The sequence below is a fragment of the Pleurodeles waltl genome, chromosome 9 (assembly GCF_031143425.1).
Source record: "Pleurodeles waltl isolate 20211129_DDA chromosome 9, aPleWal1.hap1.20221129, whole genome shotgun sequence".
In the NCBI taxonomy this organism is placed as follows: Eukaryota; Metazoa; Chordata; class Amphibia; order Caudata; family Salamandridae; genus Pleurodeles; species Pleurodeles waltl.
Window position 1 is genome coordinate 456,585,336 of NC_090448.1, and position 18,354 is coordinate 456,603,689.

Below are 18,354 nucleotides of genomic sequence, written 5' to 3' on the forward strand. Positions count from 1 at the left end.
TCGCCAGTGTGAGGATACTGGGCGCATTCATTTCCTTCATTTTTGCTAACCCTAGACAAGATGTCTGTTGAATTATATCATTCAAAAAGATAATTTGCACATGAATAAGGCATGCTCTAAATAAAGCTTCCCTACCCTGAATTAGCCAATCTTGTGTTCCCCATACACTCTTTACATTAATAGTGTTCTTCCAGTATTCGTAGCCTTCAACTGCAAGTCGGGAAACAAAGGAATCTGAATAGATCAATTTTGTGTTTTTTAGCAAAATGTTTCAAATTTTAGAAGGTGGTAACTTGAAATAGTACGACTCTGCATTCCTAACATCATGCCCAGAAAAATACGTGAATTTATCTGAATAATGTTTTGGGCTCCAGTGTTCCCACTGTGTGTAATTGAATTCTGATCTGTGTGTAGTTGCGAGGTGCAGGTAGTAATGTCCCCAGTTGTTATAGCAGAACATTTCCATATAATTCTTTGTGTTAGTGTACACATCATCACTTCAAATACAGTGTAGTCCTTCATTTCATCTAACATAGAATCAACTGTTTGAACATCCCAGTCATGGGAAACAACACCAGGTGTCATTATATCAGTCATTGAAATCTTGAACACATGGAATTTGATTAACCTCAGTAGGCCCGTATATATCAAACAGAACTTTATCCCACACAATCCCATCAGAAATCGGCATTGCTGAAATGTTCACAAGGGACACGTCTCTTCGGAACTTATGCAAGGAAAGCTATGGAGTTAAGACTTCATCCGCAGGCTCAACAGAGGAGATTCCAGGAAGGTAATGACCATTTATGAGCAAGAAGAAAACAGTTGCTTAAATCCATAGAAAAAATGTAAGCAATGTCAGAAATAACCACAGATAGGCCCATGAATAAGTTAAATAGTTATTTTTAAGCCATATGTACAGCGTACGTGTCTTTGAAACAGTTTCAGTAGCAGGTGCGGATGAAGTTGAACAAAAGTCATCAATGTCGATGAAGCAACCAGAAGCAGTCTCTGCAAACACAGGAGCCGGTGCATTTCTGGAGGATGGATCCACTTTGCGTGGAGGCTCACAGCAGACAATGTTGTCACTTTGTGTTGGAGTAGGAAACAGCCACATCTTGGACAGGCGTTCTCATGGAAGTGGTGACAGCAATCAGCAAAAGCTCATTTTACGTCTTCCCCATGCTCAAGGAGGCATTGGTAGCATTGTTGAACATGCTTGTGTAGTCAGAAGTGATGTTGGGTAGTGAGAGGGTCTGGGAACTACCGACAGGACCTCTGGGTCAATAGTGTAGGATCGGCTACATGGTAAAGTTTGATGTTGTCAATGGAGCGGTGGTAGGATGACAGTTCCGGTACCTTGTATTCCCAGGACTAGGAACAGTGCTTTGTATTCCTTCTTTACAGCAATCTTCTCACAAACCTTATACCTGACTTTAGGATTCCAGACAGTAGAAGTTGTTGGCAAATCACTTATTCTTAAGGTAGAAGCACTGGCAGAAGATTTATCATCACAAAATTGCTTAAGCTCCTGTAAGACAGAGATGTTCATTTATGTGAAAAGGTGTATCTGCTGCCACCAAATAAGGGCCATCTAGATGTGGGACATACATAGGTATCCCAAAGAGAACCTCATAAGGAGTGTGTCCTCTCAAGGACCTTCTTGGCAGATTATCCAGTGCTCTCTGGACCCCATATAAGTGATGAAGCCAGCTGCGGCCACAACCTAATACTCTAGCTGTTAAGGACTGCTTTAGGTCTCGATTACTTCTCTCCACAACCGTCCCTCAGGATGGTCAGGTGAGGAGTAATGGAGTTCCACACCCATCTTCCCCATGGTGTCCCTGAATGCCTTAGAGGCCAACACAGGGCCCTGATCCTAATGGAATGCTGCAATTGCATATGTACCAATAAAGATCAGCAAGTCTTTTATAACAGTTCGAGTGCCAGCCGACCACTGAGGCCACACCCACAGGAATCTAGAACAAGAATCTACGGCAACTAAGATGTATTTGTATGCACCATCAGGTTGAAGGTGACAACAAAGGTCCAGGTACGCACACTGTAGTGGCCTGTTGGACACTAAGACGGATGTCTGCGGAGGGTGTGTGATGTTTGAGCCTTTCATCTGCTGGCAAATGTCACAAAAAAACACATATTGCTTTGTCTGTATGGACCTGGCCACAAGAAGCATTTCTGTAAGAGTGTTATTGCGGCCGCAACACCAGCATGTGATGAGGCAACACCCTCATGCGCTGCTTTTAGTAGGACTAATCTCTTGTCTTGGTTGGGGATCACTCAATCTCCAACCCCAGGAAGTGTTGTATAAGCAACATTCTGTGCACTGATGTGGTAAGAGTATTTTGTAGGGTATGCTTTTGGGAGAGGCTTGCCTTCAGCAGTAGCTTTCACAGCAGCCACAAGTTCATTATTCAGTCTCGTCTGGGAACGAGTTACTGCAGCCAAAGTGTTGCCAATAATGTGTACTCCTACAAGCTGGTGGCTTAATGTATGTACTACATGAGCACTCAGTAGCTTATCCTTCAGATCAGCCACCTTCCCGCACAGAATTCTGTGTTTTGTGGTGTTCCCTTTTGAGTCTTTGAACCCATTCAATATCCAATGATTAAGCTAATCATTGTAGGACTGCACACAGTAGTCCGAATCACAGACAATTAACTTGAGTTGTCCTGGGTCAGTATGTTCTAGCGCTAGGATAAGGGCTTTGATTTCAGCCAGCTGAGCTGTGCAGTGCCCCAGGGTCTTCGTGTAGGTATTGTGAGGGTGGAATACACCATCCTTTATCATTCCGCTCGCAGCTGCCAAGTGGCTGAGTATTGATGCTCAGTGCCTACAGCTGGTTGTGCTGAACCATCAGTGTAAATGACAGTGTGGTAGCTGTCAAGTGACAAGATGTCTAGAGGTGCGGGGTACTCCTGTTCGTAGTGGAGAAATTCTTGTGTCTGAACTTTTGGATCAAAGATATAATCAACATTGGTGGCAGTCAGGGAGGTTGCCCATTGAATTCAGTGTGGATGTAATGCTTTGGCGTTAGGAACGTGTGATTTGGTAACGGCCTCTAAGGCCGGCACCAAGGTAACAACAATGGTGCCTTTCCATTGGCAGCCATCTAAACTGCAATTAGACTTTTTTCAGTGGGTGCAAAGGGTTGTTCTGCATTGGCATATAAATGTGATTTATATGCTATGGGCACCGTATCGCCCTTGTTAAAAGACATAATGAGCCCAATGGCACCAGCAATTATTTTGAAGACCAAAATCTGTTTTGTTGTCACAGGTGTGTGTTTTGCTTCTAGCATGTCCTGTTGCAAACCTCTAAGGATGCATGTATGTTCGGCTGTCCAGTATCTGCTAGTGAAATCAGAGTGTATTAAGTCAGAGTGGCTTCATACGTTGTGCATAGTCAGGAATGTATGTTCTGCCAAAGTTAAAGAAATCAAGTGAAGATTCTAGTTTCTTGATTGTATTTGGTGGCTGGAGTTGAGTACACTTCTCTAAAAAGTGCGGGGCCAGGCTCTTGCCCTCGTATCCCAGGAACAATACGCTGAGAAAGGCTATTTTAATTTTCCTAATAAAATTTGTAACCAAGCGATGGGAATCCTAGAACGATCCGATCGATCCTGGCAAGATGAATGTTGAGGAAGTCATCCATGAGATAGATATCACCCACATAGGACAATGCCTTAGGATCAATATCATGCCTAAAGCTGTTCTTGTAGGCTTGGGGCAAACAACAGAAGCGTTTTTGTAAACCAAATGGGAATGCACTCAAGTCCCAACTTTCGTGAGCTAAGTTCTGTCAGAAAAAAACATTGGAGAAATCCTATGTTGTTTTGTATTGTTTACGCACTGTTATTAATTAGTGTTGTGTGAATTTTGTATTGCATGTGTGTGTGTATGACTGTTTGAGTGTCTGTAATCTAAGACTACTCTATAAGAATGGTTGGGTTTTTCAACAGGGAATATCGGGTTATTCATTGCAGAGATGCAGGGCTTAATTACCCCTGGTACTCGAGCTGAGTGAGGATCTCCCTCACTGGAGCTTTGGCTTCGTGTTTGACAGGATATTGTGGCTGGGGTGTAGACCTAATAGGTATTACACGGCAAGGAGAATCCTTGTCCGAAACTACATGATTGCAGTATAGTGCAGGTACCTGCGCTAAAGCCCAGTTGACAGTGTGGGCTTGTTTTACCGTCTCTGGAACAAGATCAGAGAAAGAAGGCAAAATGACATCTTCCCCGTGTGGTCGCCACTCCCTCTCCGCCAGCAGAATTTCACAACAAAGTTTATCCCAGAATATCACACTAATGGTGCGCTCTATGTCTATCTCACTTTGGATATTTAAATCATAAATCCTGTCGGTGGGAGAACACATCCGTCCACAGTCTCAACTGCAATAAAGTCGCTGGTTGCTGTTGCATCCAGATGACCTTTCCGACTGCTGACACATCATGACCTCTGCCGTGCTGTCTAGCAGTGTCACTACCCAAGTCTTGTTCTTCAGCAATTTTCCCAAGTGTACTGGCATTTTAATTGACAGGGCTGCCACCTTTTTCTTTTTAAACTGTGGCTTTTGTTGTGGAGATTTACCTTCTTTTTTTGTCTAAAGACTGTGATAAGTCCTTCTTCTGTTTCACGTAGTCAGGACATTGCTCTGACCAGCCCACTGTCTATCCGGTGCATCCTGAAAGTAACAAGAGGGACATGAATCAGTATATCTGTCAGGAGCTTTTATATTTTCTCCATTTCTTTGATTATATCTCCTTTCGGAATTCTCCGGGTGTGGAGAATCTACTTTCTGACTTCGTCTGTTTTTATTTTGCTTTTGTTTATCCCAGTGCTTTTTAGAACCTTCCTGTGCTTGTTTCGTACCTTCCTTAGGGGTGGTACTCTGTATTTCAGGCTTTTTTGGCTTGGGTCCCAAACTATCCCGTCCTATACTGGTATAGGTATCGGAAATAATTTTCCGTAGCTGTTTCTCCTGTTCCAGGTGTGGAATCTCCCTGAGCCGCTGGCATATACCCAATACTACAGCTTTCCCCCTTAATTTTATTGACTATTATTGAGGACACTGCATCAAAGCTACTCATCAGTTTCATCCCCAAGTCCAGGGCTGGTGCAGCCCCATGTTCGTTCTTAATTTGTTTTAGCACTTCTGATAAATTTGCAAGTGTTGGGGTACCATGTGTGGTAGCATATATCGCAGAGAAGACTGTACCACATGTGGCGCAGTCATCCACTGAGGAAACCATCCCGAAGGGCAAACACATTGTAAGAATTTTATGTTTTTCCTGTGGTCCCTTAGGGGGAAACATGGCTCCCAACTGATTTGTTTTCTGGGCTATCCAGAACAGGATTTTTTCTCGTTCGATGGGCACTTTTCCCATTATAGAATGTACTGTTTGTAGATTAATCCCAGTAGTAGCCAATTGGTATCCAACAGACGCTGGTGGTGCTGGATGCGCTGGTGTTGTATTCAGTGTTCGCATTACGAACTGAACAAGTCGTCTATATAGTGTTACTAGCTCGATGTATAGATTGCACAGATCAGCTGCCTGCATGTTTTGTACATCAGGATGAGGTATATATGTAGCAAACACAGGCAACGTTGGTAATTTCTTACTTAAGGGACTAAAGGAGGTGGGGTTATAGCGCTTGGAAGGGGTCAAGAAAATGATTTGCTCCGGTACGAAATTGCGGTGCTTTAATGTTGTTGTTTTATTTTCTTTACGTAATTTAGTCCCTTTTTCCGTCCCTGGGGTCTGAATAACCCTTAATGTCTCTTCTTAGTTCTGTCCTTTTGATGGTCTTTAGATGTTCTTATTTCCTTTCTGTTATCCGTCTCCGTTATGATAACTTGATATTCTGTCCTTTTCTTTTATGGGTCTTCCCTCCGATGGTATATGCCCGAGTAGTTCGAGCAGGACCGGAGGAGGCAGCGGTTTAGACATTGGGGAACGCAGGAAAGAAAAGAAAAGAGAAGGTAAATAGGGATTCTGGGACCTGTGGGGTTGGGTTAGTAGGGTGGTGTAGCGTGGTGAGTGAGGATACAGGGGCTCCTTTTGTTTTATACCCCAAGAGATCCCCAACTCGTGCAATGGTTTTGAGATTCTTCCTTAAAGGAACCTTGTAAATTAACTCCGTAGAGCTGTTAACGTCACAGTCCCTATCTGTGGACGTTAGAACAATAATCAGAGATTGCACCAAACTTAAGTATTTCAAAGACACAAAACAACATTTCTTCTAGTATTCCGGATAGTGCTCACTATTTCATATGCCTTTCATCAGCATTTCCTAGTGCTCTGTCCCCCACCGCACCCACTCTCCCTCCTCTGTCGAGTAGGGTATTATAGTGAATGCAAATGCAGGAACGTACCTGCGACAGCCACATCCCTCAAGGGACGTGGCGGGAAAGTGCTCCCGTCTGTTGCTGCAAGGTCAACGTTGCTGGGTTTTGGGCTCTGACGTCGTCTTCTCCTCCCTCCGAAGTCTGCCGTCTCTCTCCCATCTTTTCTTGCCAAGTCTATGACAGCGTCGTACCTGTAAGCTATTCAAACCCCAATTTGGCTGAGAATTCACCTGGCACTCAAAGTCCTATAGTTTTCTGGCAGGGGAATCAAAATATCTATGTGAAGAAGCAAGTAGGAGTACATAGATTCGATCTCCAATGAAACCAACTTTAGTGGAATCAAACGAGCTCACATCAGCACCAACAGCAAGGATCTCTTTCATAATGCTTTTAAGAGTCATTTCTGTTTTTTTTTTCTTCTGAAGTTAGTGGTTACGCTGCTTTCCACCCCATAGGTCTACTGACAAACGTGGTTGATATAATAACCTCGAAGAAGCCTTGTGGCCCAGAGCAATGCAGTGCATGGATTTCAATACAAAAACCCCAAGGAGCGTGCGGTCACTGAATGAGCAGTAGTAGTTGGAGTAAAGGCCGGGTGGGAAATAACTGTGCTTCATTGAGGAGTGTATCACAGACTATCAAGCTGTATTGATGACACTGAGTGTGTTCCAGGGAGTCTGTTCCTTCCACTCATCTAGTTGTACCCCAGTGACTGTGTTGTGGCAGGAGTATGTAAGGTGAAGCGCCTCTAAAAGAATGCAGTAACAATCTTCAAACCAAACCCCCCCCCCCGGTACTTGGCCTTACCTAAATGTAGGGAAGCAGACCCTGAGCATACAGACAAAGCATGCAGCCAGGAAAACAAGTAGTCACTCCTCCTGCACATGCACCGTTCAGTTATTAAGATACAAGATCACAATGAACGTTCCCAGAAACCATCAAGGGTTCAGAGTATGAGGGTAGTGGGTACTCACAATATGATCATAGAACAACTCTTGAGTTCTGATGTGCTCCCCCCTAGTGTTCTGATAAAGTGACCACAGTGCTTGGAGGTGGAGCCATCTGCAGGGTGTGTCCAGAGGACTGCTGTTGGTCAGAGGCAGTTGCCCACAGACAGATACTGGGTGTCACAGAGATCTAGGCAGTATGCACCTTGCCTGGTGAGTCTTCTATGCCATACACTCTCAGTATTTCTTCTGTCATGATGAAATTGCTCACTACTGCCTGGCACTACAATGTATGCCCTGCGTGCAGAACAAGGCCTGTGACCCTTACTGCATGCATTTAACTTCTAAGGCCAAATTGCAGGAAACAGTGTGCAACACAACGTAACTGGGCATCTGTCATTCTAGTGCTTTGTTCAACAGTTTGCCTCAACATCTGTCCTAGAATTGGGTGGTGTGTTGCCTATAGTGCTTTAGCTGTTTTTTTTTTTTCTTCAAGCAGTGACAGTAGTATCTTACATTTCTAGTGCACTGTAGGAATGTACAATCTTCCTTGGCATGTTACCTCCATTTTTCACATGTATGTCAGTATGTTTTTACCTGTCTCACTGGGATACTGCTGGTCAGGACCCCAGTGCTCATAATTTATGGCCTAATGTGTGTGTCTGTGTAGTCCGTAACTGTCACTGAGGTTCTACTAACCAAAACCTCAGTGTTTATGGCTCTCTGCTTTTAAATGTCACTGTAGGCCAGTGACTTAATTTACCAATTTCAATTGGCCCTACTGAACCCCCCTTATAAGTCCCTAGTAAATGGTACCTAGGTACCCAGGGCATTGGGGTTCCAGGAGATCCATGTGGGCTGCAGCATTTCCTTTGCCACCCATAGGGAGCTCAGACAAACCCTTACACAGGACTGCCATGGCAGCCTGCGTGAAATACTGCACACACTATTTAACATCCATTTTCACTGCACTTAAGTAACTTATAAGTCACCTATAAGTCTAACCTTCACTTGCTGAAGTTTAGGTGCAAAGTTACTAAGTGTGAGGGCACCCTTGCTCTAGCAAAGGTGCCCCCACATAGTTCAGGGCCATTACCCCAGACTTTGCTAGTGCAGGACACCATTACATGTGTGCACTACATATAGGTCAATACCTATATGTAGCTTTACAATGGTAACTCCGAATATGCCATGTCACATGTCTAAGATCATGGAATTGTCCCCCCCCCCCCATTTCAAATATGGTATTGGGGAGCCAATTCCATGCATCCTGGGGGCTCCACCACGGATCCCCAGTACTGCCAAACCAGCTCTCCAAGGCTTGCACTGCCGCTACAGCTGCTGCCACCTCACAGACAGGGTTCTGCCCTCCTGGGGCCTGGGTAGCCTAGCCCCAGGAAGACAGAACAAAGCATTTCCTCTGAGAGCAGGGTGTTACACACTCTCCCTTTGGAAATAGGTGTTACAGGCTGGGGAGGGGTAGCGTCCCCCAGACTCTGGAAATGCTTTGAAGGCCACAGATGGTGCCCTCCTTGCATAAACCAGTCTGCACCGGTTCAGGGACTCATTCTCCCCTGCTCTGGAGGAAAACTGGACAAAGGAAAGGGGAGTGACCACTTCCCGGTCCATCACCACCCCAGGGGTGGTGCCCAGAGCTCCTCCAGTGTGTCTCTGACTTCAGCCATCTTGCTGTGCAAGGTGGGGGGGCACTCTGGAGGGCCCTGAGTGGCCAGTGCCAGCAGGTAATGTCAAAGACCCCTCCTGATAGGCCCATACCTGATAAGGTAACCAACCCCTCTCTCAGGGCTATTTAGGGTCTCTCCTGTGGGTTCTCTTCAGATTCTGCTTGGAGGTTTCCTTCAGGAATCCTCTGCAACAACTTCACACTCTTCTGACCTCGGATCAACTGCAGCCTGCTCCAAGAAACGCTGTAACTGCAACAAAGTATCTACAAGAGAGACTTTTCTTCAGCAACCTCAGCTCCAAGTCAGCAACTGCAACAGTTTCCATGGTGTGCACGCTCTGGGGACTCCCTGTCTTCATCCTGCACCAGAAGAACTAAAGAAATCGCCCATGGAGTGACAGAGTCACTCCCCTGCTCCAAGCAGGCACCTTCCAAGACGATAACCAGTACCCTGGGACTCCTCTCAACGATGAGCGTGCTTCCAAGGACATAGAGGGTGGACATCATCGACAGACTGTCCTGAGGTCCTGCTGACGCAATTTGGAGGAGGTAAGACCTTGGCTTCCCCGAGAACGACGGTACCCCTATGTACTGTGTCTTCTTCCCCTCCTGAGGCCACTGTGCATTCTTTGCAAAATTCCATCATGCACAGCCTGGCGCAGGTCCCCAGCACTCCATCCTGCGACGCTCAACTTGCGGAGTTGATTTGCGGCAGCCTTGGAACTTCTTTTGTTGTGCTGCATCAACCGCTTTTTGCTCCTCCTTTGAACCCGGATCCTGCGACTCCTGGGGGTGCTGGCTGGCATCCTGAGGGCTCTCTAAAGTGCTGAGAGCCCCCTCTTCCTCCTCACACAGAGTTGAGGCCCTCAGGTCCCTCCTGGGTCCATCCAGTGCCATTTTGGCGCAAAACGCACTTTTGTCGTAGCCAAGGCATGTTGGCGACTTCCGAAACGAAATCTCATCTGCAACAATCTTCACGCCGTGGGACATCTTTTTCATCACGCAGGAACCCACTGGCATCTTCCTAGGGTGCATTTCTGCAGTCTTCAACTAACCGGGGACTCTTCTTTTGCACCCTCTTCTGGGTTGGCAGGGGCTCCTGTCCTTCCTGGAACTTCTTTCGACTTCTGGACTTGGTCCCCTTCCTTTGCAGGTCTTCATGTCCAATAATCCAGCAGTTGTTCTTTGCGACTTGGTTGGCTGCTGCAAAATCCCCAAAACAATGTGTAGTGTGTCCTAAGGAAATTTGCAGTACTTTACTCCTGCTTTTCTGGGCTCTGGGGTTGGGTAATTGGCTTACCTTTACTGTATTTTTACTCTCCCAGCGATTCTGCACACAGTACACTTGTCTAGGGGGAAATTCGTGATTCACATGCCACTTTCTTAGTATATGGTTTATGTTGCTCCTAGACCTTTTTTCTCCCTTTGCATTCTACAGGATTTTGGTGACTAGTGTATATATTGTGTATAATACTTACCTCCAGAAGGAGTATTGTCTCTAAGATATTTTTGGTACTGTGTCACCCAAATAAATACCTTTATTTTTGGTAACATTGAGTATTGTCTTTTCTTGTGTATAAGTACTGTATGACTATAGTGGTATTGCAGGAGCTTTGCAAGTCTCCTAGTTCAGCCTAAACTACTCAGCTACAGCTACCTCTAGACAGCCTAAGCTGTTAGAATACTGCCTACATTTCACTAATAAGGGATAACTGGACCTGGTATAAGGTGTAAGTACCTTAGGTGCCAACTACAAACCAGGCCAGCCTCATAAAAGCCCGGTGTGACCTGTTGATGTGACCCTGATCAGTGCCCAGTTCTTAACTTTGCTCCCTGAGCTCTACCTCGTAAGTCGTTGTTAACCATGGGTTTGCTGAACTTTGTTTCCTCTGCAGGATGACATTGAGAGAAGTCTGAAATTTGCGCTGTGTTGATTTCTGAAACTGAAAGTATTTATGCTTAAGTCTACTTACCTGATTACGAAGCTCTTGGTTTGAAACATAAAAAAAGAATTATTTTTCTAAATTGTTCTTCGATTTATTCTTTGAGTGTGTGTCTCACTTACTGCCTCAGTGAGTATAACTAATGCTTAGCACTACCCTCTGATAAGCCTAACTGCTTGCCCCCCCACCACAAATAGAGCATTAGTCCCTATCTATTTTTGCCTGTGCAAAACCAATTGGGGTTCCACTGGTCTCTGCACAGTGTACTTCATTTTAGTGCATTATATAGAGAGCCAGCTTCCTACAGGCGGACTGTCCAGACCACTGGCCACCTGATCCACAAGGTCGGTGGATAATGCACCCTCAGACACGCGGAGGCTTGGCAGTATGCACAGCACACTGGATGGCCAGGAATGGACGAGGCTGCCACAAAAGGGGTAAAAGGCAGAAAGGGGGGATGTGGAGCCACCGCAAGGCCAAAGGACCTGGCCGTAACCCAAGAATCCTTGACATGCTCAAGCTGCGGGTGCCATCAAAGGACATGCAAAGCAGTGAAGCTTGGACATCCCCTGAAAAGCCAGATGTCATTAGCCAGGCGTGGAGCCTCAGGGCCAATGTCTATGAAACCATTCGGCCAAGCAAGTCGGTCGTGTCCAGCCTGCAAAAGATTGTGAACTTAGCTGTGTCTCTTCCATCAGCAAAAGCCTGAGAGAGTAAGGTCCAGGCCTTCCCTTGGACCTGTGGCAACCGTATCTCAACATGTGGGAATAGCAGCCGAAAAGGCATGAGGTGTTCACAGACCGCAATGCAAGGCTGGCAGAAGAAAACATAATTGTCCCGAGTGAGTCCAACCTTTTGGATTCGTTATCCAGAGGAGCAGAAGGGAACATGTAGTGGGATGTAGAGGTCTGGATCACCAAGCTTTCAGGGGTTAGGTCAGAAAACGTGGGTCCCCAGGAGCAGGGAAATGGCGGCTGGCTATTGTCCTGTTCATAGAACCCCCTATGCTCGGTTTGAACCAGGTACCCAGTAGGACATTCGTGAGGGCATCAATGAACGGGAGCAGGGGTTCTGTGGTGGAACCTCCTGGTTGCAGCACCTCTGTCAAGAGATGAGTCCTGATGGCCACTGAGGGCAACTCAAGGTCAAGGAACTCAACTGCCTTCCTCACCACCGTAGTATAAGAAGCTTCCTTCTTCGGAGCCACAGGCGGGGGATAAAGCATGCCAGTATCAGGGGAAGCATCCCGTCTGTTGGCCTCATCCAAGACTGTACGCCATTCATTTGCTTCTTCACGGAGATGGTATTTTAAAGGGTCCATCGACCCCTCCCATTCACTCCTGAAGCCTAGCCCATATGAAAGGGGCTCCTGATCCAGCCTAGGAGGCAAGGCTTTTTTTCGGAGTCGGAGTCTTACGACCCCTATTCAGTTCCATGTCGGAGTGGGGATTACAATTAGGGTAGCACCGTCCATGGGCGCAGATGGCACCAGGAGCATCGGGACCAGCGTCTAGAAAGGTAGAGGTGGTTCTACCACCACTGGTTCAGATCCAGGAATGGGTCCCAGGGTGCCTAGGAGGCCAGGCTTCTGTTGGCATCAGAGATGTGCGACGTCCTTTCGGCTTTGTGTTGGAATTGCGGATCACAATGGCGAAGAGCTCTGCCTTTGGGTGCGGATGGTGCAGGGGGGTGTCGGGGCAGGGTGAGGTGTTTCGACAGGCACTGGATCCAAGAATGGATTTCAGGGTGCCTAGGAGGCAAGGCTCCTCCCGTGTCTGAGTTGTACGACACCTATCCGGCTCTGTGTCGGAGTTGGGGATCACAATGGGGATGGCTCTGCTTGTGGGTGCAGATGGTGCTGGGAGGAGAAGGTCGAGGTAGTTCAACCGTGACGGTCCAGATCCAGGAATGGGTCCCTGGGTGCCCCTCTGTGTAGGGGCAGGAGCTGCCACCGACACCAAACCAGAAAGAGTCCATTTAGACTCTGCAGGCCCCAAAGGCACTCTAGCTGGGTCAGGCCGCCAAATATGAGGCACCTGGCAAAACTCACAGAGTTGGGCAGGGATCGTTCCAGCTCCCAAAACAGGTGCTGGTTCCTCAGAACAAGTTCTAGAGTGTTGACGCTTTCTTGTCTCATCGGCCGACGGACGAGAAGTCAAAGAGCGCTGAGACTTCTTGCACTTCTTCTAACGCCTCGACTCACCCAATGGCCCCAAAGACTTGGAGTGGGACAACGATGATAGAGGATTCCGTGAATGACCCTGGGATCTTCCTCTCGATCAAGATCTCAATTTGGGCAGAGTCGAGCTTCGGGTTACCTTCAGCTTCAGGGACCGCTCCCTCAAACCCTACAGATGCATGGCCCACAACTTTGGGTTGTAGTCGCGCTCCAGGCACCAAAGACACACGAGGTGCGGATCAGTCACAGACATCGCCCAATGACTGGATCCACAGGGCTTGAATATGGTCTTTCTTGAGGACATCCTCAATGCGCCAGGAGTAGAACACTTGAAAAACACTCAACAAAAAGTTTAAAAAAAAGCCAGTCAAAAACTGACTGAGGGGTAGCTCTCTTCAGATCAGTGCTTGCTGGTCCGAAAAGAACGGACGTCAGCATGCAAGGGTGGCGCCTAGATAGGACCCACAACCTTATATCTAGCGCGGACGCCTCCACTGACAGAGGTGATCAACGCCACCCTAACGGCATGTATGGGTACTGCTTACAAAAATCTTCCGGATCCAGTCTGACGCCCAGGAAGAATTCTAAGGTAAGGAATATGCTGCTAGAAGTCTCGCAAGTCTACTGTCTATTTCGAAATCCTTCAAGCACATTATGTCCTGGTAAATGAGGTTGTATTATACAGAGAAAACCCCACAAAATGCTCAAGGCAATCTTTTCACTTCAGTTCAGTCCAATCAACCAACCTCAATTCGACCCTTGACCCAAAGTTGCTAGCATTTGCAAATACATAAGGGGCAATTGCAAGACTCTATTACTAGAACCCTGGCTGAAATTAACTTAATTTCTCTTTATTGGACAGGCTCAAATTAGTTTTGGCGAAAACCAGGAGCTGCTCTAAATCAGCTTCAATTACACAATCAGTTCTCTTCACACTACTCAGAGCACTATGGCCTCCCAGAAAACTCTTTAAAGCTGCCCTCTCAAATAAAACCTCCTGGTGGAGTTACTAGGAGCGGGATGGTAATAAAACAATAAATGCTTTTCCTCCACCAAAATCGGACAACTTCTGTAACACAATCTCAAGCGATATAATCTTCATCATCCCGTGAAACAGTAATCAATCAAATAGTGATCTTTTACTCCATCAATAGACCCTCACAAAAATTGAATTACATGACTTACTAGCAGCAGTAGCAAATTACCATACAGTGGAATGACTCTGAACCCCTATCCTTCTCACAAAGGTGGAATACAATCTACCAAAGTAACAGAATTGAAAACAAACTGTTATAAATTAATCTGAAGCATTTATCATTGAAGCAAATGTGGTGACTTAAGTTAGAATCCACTGGCCAATGTAAGCAGCAGGGCATTTCATCTGGCCAAACAATTTCCTAAGAAGTCTCAAAGATGTCAAATAAACTTTTATCTTTCTGGATTCTCTCATTTCTAGACCCAATGTGTCTCCCAATCCATCGAGCTGTGCTTACTTTTGATCTGTAATTACTCCACAGACCTTTCTGACCTGGATCGGCCCATGCAATTAATTAAGCTTTGAGCAACTTGCTATGTTCCTCAATCCCAACTGACAACTCATGTAGCATGCCGATTTCCCTTACATGTTTTATTATCTTAACATTAATAACAATACAAATCAATAACACAAACTATTTATGTTTTTGGGGAAGCAGGAGATTTGGCTCAACTGGTTAAATCACAAACATCCAGACACAGATTACCCTTCCAACAAAAGAGTAAATGGGTGTCTCATTGAAGAACAAAGATTATATTCAGGCACGTTTGGGAAATTAGCATACAAATCAAAGTTATTCTGCACATGAAGAAATCCATGCAACAGATAAGTTATACAATGATACGAAAGCACAATGTTAACTTCACATCCAAATACCATCTCAGTCCAGGAATCCATGCAAATTACATATATAAATGTATGCATATATATCACTGAAAAAAACAAAGGTTACAGGGACGTCATGGTTAGGTTCTGAATTTACCCACACAAAACCTCAGAAGTTCATCAGAGTTATTTCAAGTAACTATAAAACTTGTGCCCTCGCCTTGCACAGTTTTCTGATCATTAATTTTATTGCAGGTGTTACAGTGATAATATCAAAGATGTCAAAGAAGATGTCATCAGTGATATAAAATGTGAAGTAATTAGCTGTGCATGGCGAAGGCGCAAGTTATCTTAGGGCCTGAGTTACAGTTACTTGAAATAACTCACTATAACTGTTGAATCTAAGTTTTTGTGCAAGTAAATTCAGAACCTAATAATAACGTCCCTGTAACCTTTGTTTTTTCCACTGGATTTCTATGTTTTTTCTTTTAAGCATGCACAGAAATTAATATAAGCAGCGGAGCGCACAGCAGGGTTTGGCCACAGAGACTGGATGGCCAGATCTGGCAGCCAACCCTCCTGCATGCACCCAAACCCAAGCTGACAGTTGGTGTTTTTTTTCCCCCTCCATTTTTTCTCTAGATTCGTAAGCCCTCAAGTGGATTCGTGAACACAGGACCCATCCGTGGATCCGCTAATCAGACAAAAATAACTAAATAATTGGGCAATTGTTGCCCACAAGGGCCCTCTGTGTGTCACGTGGGGTCTGCATATCTGTATCCTGATCCCTTATGTCTTTTTTCTCTCTTCTTTTCCCACCCCCAAACCAATGCAACAAACAAAATGGTGGCCGCAACTTTTCTGTCAGGTTGTGGCCAGTCAATCAGATTCTTCTTGTTGCGCGTGGCTCCGCGTCGCTTTATATATCTATATTTTTTACCTTAAATTACTCGGAAACTACTGAATGGAATTACACCAAATCAAGCGTTATCTGCACAACAAAATGTACCTTCGTGCCAAATTTGGTGTAATTCCGTTCAGTGGTTCAGGCTGTAGGCATGTCTAACTATAACTACCTAGTGGAGACCATCACTAGGTGAAATATACACCCACACAAACACAGAGGCAACACCTATGAATTCAAAAAGCAAAGATAATTTTTATCAAGAGATCCACAAATTCAATTATTTACATAGTAGTTGTGACTATAGTTTTACTATTTTATAGAACTGTGCACAAGAGATGCCAATATTAGCTAAGTTCTCATATTAACGTCAGAAAGATCTAAGTTTAAAGTGGCCCTAGTAAGATTCAAAACTCAGTAACCTCAGCAAAAATGCTTTAGTCGCTGAGATACTTCGCCAGCTATGCTGATATTCGCATGCATTTCCAAAAGACACAGAAATCTAAGAAATAGAATACTAGTAGGAGAACTTCTTTTCCACTACAGAATCAAGTAAATCATTTTTCATTTCAAACTGTTCTTGCCTAAATGCAGCACTTGTCGAGTTTTAAATGAGGGGTTTACTAACTTATTAATACCATTTTAGGATCCAATTATTTTAACCATTACATTATGTGTGGATGTGTTATAATTTGAAGTAATTTGAGAGATAAATATTGTCCCCATTACAGCTACTGTTCACATGATATTAATGGGTCACAATGAAAGTAACACTGCTGGAAGATATTAACAAGCTCAGTGTAAAGTAACAGTCATTCCCTATATCATATACACCTACGCAATCAGTGTATATCGGATCTAAACAGTTATTTTAAGACCATAAATAAAAGGAAATACTTGGATTAACTTACTTTGAGCCATCAAAAGTAATAGATTTGACTTGGCCACATTGTCTGAACAGAGATTGAATCTGTTTCTGATATAGAAATCCATAAGGAGGGATGTTTTTCAACTGAAAGGTACATAAAAAACATATTATTGGCTTTTGACAAAGAGCTACCAGTGACGAGAAATATTCTAAAAGCATTATTAAAGGTTGAATGCATTGGGTCATCTAGGGTGTCACTAAAATTGGTTATTCTCTACAAGACACAAATTTGGAGGCCCATCTTGTGCAAGCAAAGAGCAAGCAAACCAAGCAAAAACCTGAAGTGATTTACAGTACCCTAAAACTGTGCAAGTAAATTTCCTGTAATCTTAACATCCCTCAAACATTCTGAAAACCTTAGAAATAAACAGCCAATGACAATGTCAAGACCAATGCATTTAGAAGCAAAATAGCAGGTTATTTTCTAGCAGAAATTAGCTGTTTTTCTTTGTTAAATGGGTAACTTTCAGGGCTAAGGAAACGTCAATGAGCATCAGGCTAGTTAACAGTCTGTTTTACACGAACAATGTAGGAAAGATTATATAAAATCTCTTTAGACAAGCAGAAAGGTGGGGTACTAAGTAGTGGATGAATGGAGGTGACACTACAACGCAATTCAAGTTCAACAACTATGGTATGAATCTTTGAGAATCTGGAAAATCCTGAATTGATATCCTTCATTTCTGAGGCCACTGACATTCACTTAGTACTTGGTTAGCCCCTGAAGCAGGGTGAACATATTGTGCAAAGCTCAGACCTTATTATTCAATTATGTTTGCTCTGGCCCATTTAACATCCCTATGCTCACCCAAACTAATGGCTGTACATGCAATGTGTATATTTACAGAATCCATTATCAGCCTTTAGCTACTACTACTCAATTATTTTGAATTCTATTTCTAAAATAATGAGTCACAATCTTTATTCGATACTCATTATTAATCTCTTGTCCTGAAGATGATTCCTAGACTTACACCTTAGCAACATTAACAGTACATGCTTGTGACACCAGGCACAGACTTACAGGCCACCATTCCTAACTAAGACTGATGCCATGCAGGTAGAGTAAAAAAAAGAAAAAAGATGAAAAAGTGACTGACGTGGCACAAAGCACTAGCACCTTGGAAGATCATCAACTACAAGTTTTAACCTCTTCATCTGGTACTAGGAACATCTCAAACAACTTTGAGCATGTTCTTCCTGAAAGTGACACTGAGGGTGGTGTCTATACCAGCTTTACAGGTGAAAGGCACTGACATCTTGAACGGAATCACTAAGGCTGTAGGGTTTCACCCACCCTTTGACTGCGGCCCAGAAGGTAGAGGAGCCATACTGAACAAGTCCAGAATACCCAGCTGGAAGAGCTTCACCAACACACATTCACCAATGGAGTTAGTAGTATCTTCTTCAATATCAGAAATGGTTTCAACAGATACTGAAGTTCAGAAAGATCCTAGCAGAGGGTTTATTTCCTCAAGGACAATGATAATTTCACCTTTCCATGATGTTTTTTGTTGGAACGGCCATTTGAGAGATGG

General features: G+C 44.5%; 1 protein-coding gene across 1 annotated transcript in view; it reads right to left on the bottom strand.

Moving 5' to 3' along the window:
- The window catches only part of TDRD9 (tudor domain containing 9), a 2,107,755-nt gene that overhangs the window by 740,421 nt on the left and 1,348,980 nt on the right, over window positions 1–18,354 (bottom strand). Inside the window, exon 23 of the mRNA XM_069207577.1 lies at window positions 16,800–16,900. Coding sequence (XP_069063678.1) covers window positions 16,800–16,900 — 101 coding nt within the window. The remainder of the gene's footprint in view (window positions 1–16,799; window positions 16,901–18,354) is intronic.